Genomic DNA, 11,004 nt, shown 5'->3' with positions numbered 1-11,004 from the left:
AGGTCCGTTGGCATTTCAGCCTTTCTTCTCCTTTCAGGGCCTATCCGAAAGAGAATCCAGTACCTCTTGGTCCTGAATATCAGAATAGGACGAACGAACTGGCCTCCGCGGATATCTTTGCTTCGGAACAAAACCCTGCAATCAAATGGATTGTCCCAAGGGCGCCATATTCTAGGAGCCCAAGTTATGCTATTGAAAATTCGTTCCTCTAGCAGTTCCGGTTTGACCATTCCGTTCCCTTTTTCAAACTCCACTTCTTTTCATATAGCAATCCCTGATCAAAGAGAGAACAATATCCATTTCAAAACATTTCTAACGGATTCCTTGGTTCGGACCGACGAAGTAATGGCACTCGATTATTATCAACCTGACTGCAATCTTTTTCTGTCGGTAAGGATTGCACCAGAGCACCTTCTACTTCTAATAGGCCATGAACTATAGATAGAGAAGAATCATTCTGAGCGAGTCCATAAGAAGCGATCCACTTTTTTTCATCGGTTCCAGGGGAAGACCAAAGATCTTGCGCGGCAGGTCCGCCATAAAAACGCAAAAGAGAAAGAAGTCTCGTTAATCTCTTCATGCTCGTTCCAAGTTCGAAGTACCTTTTGGCCAAAGAAAAACCCGCTTCCTGACACGATCGCCTCTTTATATAGATAGATTGATTCTATGGGGTTATTACTTATAAGTCTATTTTGTACAAGAGCCCCTCCTATCTGATAGAAAAAGGTCCCATGATCCCGAGCCGATCTTACCTTGGCTCGCAAACCACAAGTTTGTCTATGAAGAGTTAATCTAATTGTATTTTTTTCTATAATGGATTTCTTATGTGGAATACTAATGGATAGGGCCTCGTTGCTAAGTGCTACAAGATCTAGTGCACTGGAACTCGTGGTTATGCACCCGAATCTTTTAGTATGGAACATTGTCTTTTCTAAGTAAAAACCCCTAGTATATGAAAGAATGAAAAGGTGCTTTCGTTCTTGTGGAATAAGAAGCCCTCGTACCTTAATGAAAGGAAAATCGTAATTTTTCGTTAGGTATTTGACCAAATAGGATCGTCCAGTTCTTATAGAACCTATCACTAAAATACCCGATAGGGCTAAGCGGAACGAAAAGGGTTTTCCATGAGATGGTAAATGAAAACGATTAGCCCCACACGAGGTTTGGGAATAAGTGATTGTCTGATAATGAGCAAGGAATATACGTCTTTCTGCTAAAGAGGATCTATTAAACTCATAATTCATTAGATCCTTGTTATCAATGCCAACTAGGTATCATAAGTAAATGGATCCCGGTTGTTCAATCCTTTGATAACCAAGGTCATTCTTTGCTAAAGAGAAATGATCACTATGAGTCAGACTCAATAGAATTGGATCCATTCCAAATAGAGAGAATTAGGATTCTTGATCCCTCTCAATCTCTCTTTCAATTCGAGGATCCAGAGAGGTGTTTTCATAGTCATCTCCGAATATTTGCCATCTCCGAATATTTTCGATTTCATTTTTCTATGATATGTCTTTCTATATGAAAATTGGTTATTTACGATGTAGGATGATCCCTGTTAAGCATCCATGGCTGAATGGTTAAAGCGCCCAACTCATAATTGGTAAATTTGCGGGTTCAATTCCTGCTGGATGCACGCGAACGGGAACGTTCCATAAGTCTATTGGAACTGGCTCTCTATCCATGGAATCTCATCCATCATCCATACATAACGAATTGGTATGGTATATTCATACCATAACATAAGAACAATAAGAACTCGAATTCTTATCGATACTGGAACTCAGAGCATAGGAGGGAAAGTCGATTTATGGATGGAATCAAATACGCAGTATTTACAGAAAAAAGTCTTCGTTTATTGGGAAAGAATCAATATACTTTTAATGTCGAATCAGGATTCACTAAGACAGAAATAAAGCATTGGGTCGAACTCTTCTTTGGTGTTAAGGTAGTAGCTGTGAATAGCCATCGACTACCCGGAAAGGGTAGAAGAATAGGACCTATTCTGGGACATACAATGCATTACAGACGTATGATCATTACCCTTCAACCGGGTTATTCTATTCCACTTCTAGATAGAGAAAAAAACTAAAGGAGAATACTTAATAATACGGCGAAACATTTATACAAAACACCTATCTCGAGTACACGCAAGGGAACCGTAGACAGGCAAGTGAAATCCAATCCACGAAATAATTTGATCCATGGACGGCACCGTTGTGGTAAAGGTCGTAATTCCAGAGGAATCATTACCGCAAGGCATAGAGGGGGAGGTCATAAACGCCTATACCGTAAAATCGATTTTCGACGGAATCAAAAAGACATATCTGGTAGAATCGTAACCATAGAATACGACCCTAATCGAAATGCATACATTTGTCTCATACACTATGGGGATGGTGAGAAGAGATATATTTTACATCCCAGAGGGGCTATAATTGGAGATACTATTGTTTCTGGTACAAAAGTTCCTATATCAATGGGAAATGCCCTACCTTTGAGTGCGGTTTGAACTATTGATTTACGTAATTGGAAGTAACCAATTAGGTTTACGACGAAACCTAGAAATCGATCACTGATCCAATTTGACTACCTCTACGGGATAGACCTTAACAGAAAACTGTTGAGTAACGGCAGCAAGTGATTGAGTTCAGTAGTTCCTCATAGAAAATTATTGACTCTAGAGATATGGTAATATGGAGAAGACAAAATTGTTTGAAGCACGCACAGAACCGGAAGCGCCCCTTGTTTCAAAGAGAGTAGGACGGGTTATTCACATTTAATTTGATGGTCAGAGGCGAATTGAAAGCTAAGCAGTGGTAATTAAGACCCCCGGGGAAAAAAGGGATGTCTCCTACGTTACCCATAATATGTGGAAGTATCAACGTAATTTCATAGAGTCATTCGATCTGAATGCTACATGAAGAACATAAGCCAGATGACGGAACGCGGAGACCTAGGATGTAGAAGATCCTAACATGAGCGATTCGGCAGATTTGGATTCCTTTCCTATATATCCACTCATGTGGTACTTCATCATATGATTTATATAAGATCCATCTGTCTAGAGATCGTCATATACATCTAGAAAGCCGTATGCTTTGGAAGAAGCTTGTACAGTTTGGGAAGGGGTTTTTTGAGAGAAAAGAAGAATCTACTTCAACCGATATGCCCTTAGGCACGGCCATGCATAACATAGAAATCACACGTGGAAGGGGTGGCCAATTAGCTAGAGCAGCAGGTGCTGTAGCGAAACTTATTGCAAAAGAGGGTAAATCAGCCACTTTAAGATTACCATCTGGGGAGGTCCGTTTAGTATCCCAAAACTGCTTAGCAACAGTCGGACAAGTGGGTAATGTTGGGGTGAACCAAAAAAGTTTGGGTAGAGCCGGATCTAAGTGTTGGCTAGGTAAACGCCCCATAGTAAGAGGGGTAGTTATGAACCCTGTGGACCACCCCCATGGGGGCGGTGAAGGGAAAGCCCCCATTGGTAGAAAAAAACCCACAACCCCTTGGGGTTATCCTGCGCTTGGAAGAAGAACTAGGAAAAGGAAAAAATATAGCGATAGTTTTATTCTTCGTCGCCGTAAGTAAATACGTAACTAGGAATATGGAAAATTGCATTTTTTGCATTTGCAATAATGCGATGGGCGAACGACGGGAATTGAACCCGCGCATGGTGGATTCACAATCCACTGCCTTGATCCACTTGGCTACATCCGCCCCTTATCCAGCTACAGGATTTTTCTCTTTTTTCCATTCATCATTATTCTATTTATTCTGACCTCCATACTTCGATCGAGATATTGGACATAGATTGCCGCTCTTTAAAAAGGAAAAAAAGGAGTAATCAGCTGTGACACGAAAAAAAACGAATCCTTTTGTAGCTCATCATTTATTGGCAAAAATAGAAAAGGTCAATATGAAGGAGGAGAAAGAAACAATAGTAACGTGGTCCCGGGCATCTAGCATTCTACCCACAATGGTTGGCCATACAATCGCGATTCATAATGGAAAGGAACATATACCTATTTACATAACAAATCCTATGGTAGGTCGCAAATTGGGGGAATTCGTACCTACTCGGCATTTCACGAGTTATGAAAATGCAAGAAAGGATACTAAATCTCGTCGTTAACTGAATTCAGAATAGAAAGATTCAGAATAAAAAAAAGATGCAAAGTAAAGGTAGGCGGGGAATAACCTTATTTATGACAAGTTTCAAATTAGTAAAGTATATCCCTAGGATAAAGAAGAAGAAAAGTGGGCTAAGGAAACTTGCAAGGAAAGTTCCAACCGATCGTCTACTTAAGTTCGAGCGAGTTTTCAAAGCACAAAAACGTATCCATATGTCTGTCTTCAAAGCACAAAGGGTTCTTGATGAGATTCGCTGGCGTTACTATGAGGAAACAGTTATGATACTGAACCTCATGCCTTATCGAGCATCTTATCCCATCTTAAAGTTGGTTTATTCGGCAGCAGCAAATGCTGCTCATTATAGGGATTTCGACAAAGCGAATTTATTCATAACTAAAGCCGAAGTCAGTAGAAGTACTATTATGAAAAAATTCAGACCTCGGGCTCGAGGGCGCAGTTTCCCCATAAAAAAAAGCATGTGTCATATAACAATTGCACTAAATATAGTAAAGAGATCTAAATAACCCTTAGATCCAGCTAAGATTTCGATTCCCAGTAAAAAAAAAATAGAATAGAAAAATATGGGACAAAAAATAAATCCACTTGGTTTCAGACTTGGTACAACCCAAAAACACCATTCCTTTTGGTTCGCACAACCAAAAAATTATTCTGAGGGTCTACAGGAAGATAAAAAAATAAGGAATTGTATCAAGAACTATATACAAAAAAATAGGAAAAAGGGCTCGAATAGAAAAATAGAATCAGACTCAAGTTCCGAAGTAATTACACATAATAGAAAAATGGACTCAGGTTCAAGTTCCGAAGTAATTACACATATAGAAATTCAAAAAGAAATTGATACGATCCACGTCATAATCCATATAGGATTTCCAAATTTATTAAAGAAAAAGGGAGTAATCGAAGAATTAGAGAAAGATCTACAAAAAGAAATTAACTCTGTAAACCAGAGACTTAATATTTCTATCGAAAAAGTTAAAGAGCCTTATAGACAACCTAACATTCTTGCAGAATATATAGCTTTTCAATTAAAAAATCGAGTTTCATTCCGAAAGGCAATAAAAAAAGCCATTGAATTAACTAAAAAAGCAGATATAAGGGGAGTCAAAGTAAAAATAGCGGGTCGTCTCGGAGGAAAAGAAATTGCACGTGCGGAATGCATCAAAAAGGGTAGACTTCCTCTCCAAACAATTCGCGCTAAAATTGATTATTGTTGCTATCCAATTCGAACTATCTATGGAGTATTAGGTGTAAAAATTTGGATATTCGTAGATGAAGAATAACTAATCTTGTCTTCGCATTCTGTGCAGTGATAGAATAAAAAATGACAAGAGCCTTTTTTCCCGAAATCCCTAAAAAAAAGAAGAAATTATACCTCTTTCTATAAGATTTAATGAAAATTGATAAATCATTTAATATAATTGCTATGCTTAGTGTGTGACTCGTTATTTTTTTCTTTAAAAAAAGAAAAAAATTTAGTAATTATAGAAAATTAACTAATAACCAACCTATTGCTTCGTATTGTCGAGATCCTAACTAAGAAGCAGTCACTATCTGAATAAATATCTCTATCATAAATGAGTAGATCTATCATATAGTTGTAGCAACTGCAATTTTTTCTCTAAAAAAGAAACGAGATTCTAGGTTCTGAAGAAAAACTAAAGGGATGTAGATAAAGGGAAAGATGATAGAAAGAAGAATAAGTAAGATATAGGATTCCAATATGTATGGTCTATGAATTGCATCAAAAAAGGCAATGTGATAAAGCATCAATATAATATAATAAAAATAACAGAGAATTAGAAATCGTAACTTGAAACAAGAACTACAAATTTAAAGCAATAATTAAAGAGCCACCCGGGTTAATAAAACTGAGAAAATTAACTCGGAAAGACATTTTTTTGAAGCTCCGTTGCGGGATTCAGACCTAACCATTCAAGGAGAAGCAGTGGGAACGACAGAACCTATGACTCCATAGGATTTTATTGCAAAGAATCCAAAAACCTCATTGGACGGGATGGCGGAACAAACCCCAAAAATTGTCTTATTTGGTAAGGTTATAAATTACCAAATAAGACAGGAATAGAGTAAATATTCGCCCGCGAAATCCTTATTGAATTAGAATACTTTACCGCAATTCAATAATTCAATAAATTCAATAAAAGTAAAAAGAAAGATATTTTTTTTAAGAAGGATTACGTTAAAAATAGAATATAGATAAATAGACACACACATCTAGATATATTCTAGATCTTCTTTCTTGACTATATATTTTTCTATTTGAACAAAATTAACTATGAAAAATAAAAAAAACTAACTTTTTCTATTACCTATTAATGTGTATCTATCCATAATATTTTTGAATATTATGGAATTAGAGCAATTTCCACGCTTTCTCATTTAATTCGCGAGGAGCTGGATGAGAAGAAACTCTCATGTCCAGTTTTGCAGTAGAGATGGAACTACGAAAGAACCATCGACTATAACCCCAAAAGAACCAAATTTCGCAAACAACATAGAGGAAGAATGAAAGGAAAATCCTGCCGAGGCAATCGTATTTGTTTTGGTAGATATGCTCTTCAAGCACTTGAACCCACTTGGATCACGGCGAGACAGATAGAAGCGGGACGAAGAGCAATAACACGATATGCACGTCGTGGTGGAAAAATATGGGTACGTATATTTCCCGACAAACCAGTTACACTAAGACCCACGGAAACACGTATGGGCTCGGGAAAGGGGTCCCCCGAATATTGGGTAGCTGTTGTTAAACCAGGTCGTATACTTTATGAAATGGGTGGAGTATCCGAAACTGTAGCTAGAGCAGCTATCTCCATAGCTGCCAGTAAAATGCCCATACGAAGTCAATTTATTCGATTAGAGATATAGAACCCCAAAAACGGGTTTTTCTTTCTGGAAAGACAATATTTCTTTCATCCTTTTGCATCGAAATAAAAAATTGAAATCCAAATAATATGATTCAACCTCAGACCCTTTTAAATGTAGCAGATAATAGTGGAGCTCGAAAATTGATGTGTATTCGAGTCATAGGAACTGCTGGTAATCAGCGATATGCTCGTATTGGTGATGTTATTGTTGCTGTAATCAAAGACGCAGTGCCCCAAATGCCTCTAGAAAGATCCGAAGTAATTCGAGCTGTAATTGTACGTACATGTAAAGAGTTCAAATGTGAAGACGGTATAATAATCCGCTATGATGACAATGCAGCGGTTATAATTGATCAAAAAGGAAATCCAAAAGGAACTCGAGTTTTTGGGGCGATCACCGAGGAATTGAGAGAATTGAATTTTACCAAAATAGTTTCATTAGCTCCTGAAGTATTATAAATACTAGTAGGCGAAATTTAGATCAAAGAGTGAATTAGTAGATTGTGTTTCACGTATATGTTTTAAAATCTAAAATGAAAAGAAAAAAAAGAAAACATGTTGATTATAGAAAAATTGGGAGGAACCTAGAATTAGAATCTTATGGGCAAAGACACTATTGCTGATTTACTAACCTCTATAAGAAACGCGGACATGAATAAAAAAGCAACAGTTCGAGTAGTATCTACAAATATTACTGAAAACATTGTAAAAATACTTCTACGAGAGGGTTTTATTGAAAGTGTTCGGAAACATCAGGAACGTAACAGATATTTCTTGGTTTTAACTTTGCGACATCAAAAGAGAAAGACTAGAAAAGGAATATATAGAACAAGAACTTTTTTAAAGCGTATCAGCCGACCCGGCTTACGAATTTATACCAACTATCAAGGAATTCCTAAAGTTTTGGGTGGAATGGGAATTGCTATTCTTTCTACTTCTCGAGGGATAATGACAGATCGAGAGGCTCGACTAAACAGAATTGGGGGAGAAGTCTTATGTTATATATGGTAATCGCCTTGCCTATAGTGCCCGAATTCTCTCTCGAACTTCCTATTATTCAAATAAAAAGAAAAAAATAGCAGAAAAAAAAAATGACAGAAAAAAAAAATAGGCGAGAAAAGAAAAACCCGAGAGAAGCAAAAGTAACTTTCGAAGGTTTAGTTACGGAAGCCCTACCCAACGGAATGTTCCGCGTTCGTCTAGAGAATGACACCATCATCCTGGGCTATATTTCAGGAAAGATTCGGTCTAGTTCTATACGAATACTGATGGGGGATAGGGTCAAAATTGAAGTAAGTCGTTATGATTCAAGCAAGGGACGTATCATTTATAGACTTCCCCATAAGGATTCGAAGCGTATCGAAGACTCGAAGGATAGCGAAGATTTGAAGGATAGCGAAGATTTGAAGGATTAGGTTTTTCTTTTTTCTAGAATAATAAATGCAAAGTTCAAAAATTACAGCGAAGAGACTTATTTTTTCCAAAAGATTAGATTCATGGTTTAAGAAAGGATACGGAAATATGAAAATAAGAGCTTCCGTTCGTAAAATTTGTACAAAATGTCGACTGATTCGTAGGCGTGGCCGAATTAGAGTCATTTGCTCCAACCCGAAACATAAACAAAGACAGGGATAATCTTTCGAAAAAGCACTTTACTTTCTAAAAAGTAAAAAAAAAGAATACCTGCGGGAATGTTTAAATTAATAATAAAATAATTTGAAATAATTAAAGTAAAGGGTATATTTTACCCTGAAACGGATATCTTTGTATCTTTTTTTTATTTTTTTTACTCATATTTATGAGATTTATGAGATAATAAAATATGGCAAAAGCTGTACCAAAAATAGGTTCACGTAAGAGAGTGCGTATTGGTTTACGTAGGAATGCACGTTTTAGTTTACGGAAGAGTGCACGTAGAATAACAAAAGGGGTTATTCATGTTCAAGCTAGTTTCAACAATACCATTATAACTGTTACAGACCCACAAGGTCGAGTGGTTTTCTGGTCCTCTGCGGGTACTTGTGGATTCAAAAGCTCAAGAAAAGCATCACCCTATGCTGGTCAAAGAACAGCAGTCGATGCTATTCGTACAGTAGGTTTACAACGAGCAGAAGTTATGGTAAAGGGCGCTGGTAGTGGAAGAGATGCCGCATTACGAGCCATTGCTAAAAGTGGTGTGCGCTTAAGTTGTATACGCGATGTAACACCTATGCCGCATAATGGATGTCGACCGCCTAAAAAAAGGCGTCTGTAAAAGAATTAACCCGCTTTCAAGAGAAATAAACGATTCAATGATCAAATAATAATACTAGTCTATTATGGTTCGAGAGGAGGTAGCAGGATCCACTCAAACATTACAGTGGAAGTGTGTTGAATCAAGAGTAGATAGTAAGCGTCTTTATTATGGTCGTTTCATTCTGTCCCCGCTTATAAAAGGTCAAGCAGATACCGTCGGTATTGCCTTGCGAAGAGCTTTACTTGGAGAAATAGAAGGAACATGTATCACACGTGCAAAATTTGGAAGCGTGCCACACGAATATTCTACAATAGCGGGTATTGAAGAATCCGTACAAGAAATTTTAGTAAATTTGAAAGAAATTGTATTGAGAAGTAATCTCTATGGAGTTAGAGACGCATCCATTTGCGTCAAAGGTCCCAGATGCATAACTGCTCAAGATATTATCTTACCACCTTCCGTAGAAGTCGTTGATACGGCACAGCCTATAGCTAACTTGACCGAGCCCATTGATTTCTGTATTCAGTTACAGATCAAGAGAGATCGTGGATATCAGACGGAACTTAGAAAGAACTATCAAGATGGAAGTTATCCTATAGATGCTGTATCCATGCCTGTTCGAAATGTGAATTATAGTATTTTTTCTTGTGGGAATGGAAATGAAAAACACGAGATACTTTTTCTCGAAATATGGACTAATGGAAGTTTAACCCCTAAGGAAGCGCTTTATGAGGCTTCTCGTAATTTGATTGATTTATTTCTTCCTTTTCTACACGCAGAGGAAGAGGGAACTGGTTTCGAAGAAAATAAAAACAGGTTTACTCCACCCCTTTTTACTTTTCAAAAAAGATTGACTAATCGAAAGAAAAACAAAAAAGGAATTCCATTGAATTTTATTTTTATTGATCAATTAGAATTGCCTTCTAGAACGTATAATTATCTCAAAAGGGCCAATATACATACACTATTGGACCTTTTGAGTAAGACTGAAGAAGATCTTATGAGAATTGACAGTTTTCGTATGGAAGATGGAAAACAGATATGGGACACTCTAGAGAAGCATCTCCCAGTTGATTTACTTAAGAATAAGCTCTCGTTTTAAATCCATTGCAATTTTTGGCTCTTCTTCTTTTTCGAGTTAGGATAAAAAGAAAAAAACAAGTTTGCATCTTCAGGAGAATCTATATTTTCGCGAAATGGATCATAATAAAATGGATTTTAGGTATCTAGGGAAAATTCACTTCGAAGTAACTATTTCCTAGATACCTATGCACGGTACTTCACGGTTGAATGAATCAACCTGAAAAATACCTAAAAAAGGCCTAAAGTTAAGGATTTATCAATGGGTAATGTTGCTCCAATACCTAACCAAAGAGCTACTGCAGTACCGATTAAAAAAACGGTCGTAGCTACCGGGCGACGAAATGGATTTTGGAATTTGTTGACATTCTCTAGAAAAGGTACTGTCAATAAGCCTGTTGGCACAGAAACCATTAAGAGAACGCCCAATAACTTATTGGGTACCGTACGGAGTATTTGAAACACGGGAAAGAAGTACCACTCGGGTAATATTTCCAAAGGAGTTGCAAACGGATCCGCGGGTTCACCAATCATTGATGGCTCGAGAACAGCTAAACCTACATTACATGCAATAGTACCTAGAATTACTACTGGAAAAATATATAAAAGATCGTTGGGCCACGCGGGTTCGCCGTAATAATT

General features: G+C 37.3%; 1 protein-coding gene across 1 annotated transcript; it reads left to right on the top strand.

The window, feature by feature from the left end:
* Window positions 1-1,571: 1,571 nt before the first annotated feature.
* On the top strand, window positions 1,572-10,785 carry LOC112270107 (50S ribosomal protein L2, chloroplastic). Its single transcript, XM_024457803.1, has 3 exons — window positions 1,572-1,606; window positions 2,098-2,504; window positions 3,167-10,785. The coding sequence occupies exons 1-3, from the start codon at window positions 1,572-1,574 to the stop codon at window positions 3,595-3,597; spliced, it is 873 nt and encodes a 290-aa protein (XP_024313571.1). The 3' UTR covers window positions 3,598-10,785.
* The last annotated feature ends 219 nt before the right edge of the window (window positions 10,786-11,004 follow it).

Source organism: Brachypodium distachyon, chromosome 1 (assembly GCF_000005505.3).
Source record: "Brachypodium distachyon strain Bd21 chromosome 1, Brachypodium_distachyon_v3.0, whole genome shotgun sequence".
Classification (NCBI taxonomy): Eukaryota; Viridiplantae; Streptophyta; class Magnoliopsida; order Poales; family Poaceae; genus Brachypodium; species Brachypodium distachyon.
This window is presented reverse-complemented; position numbering and strand designations above follow the sequence as displayed.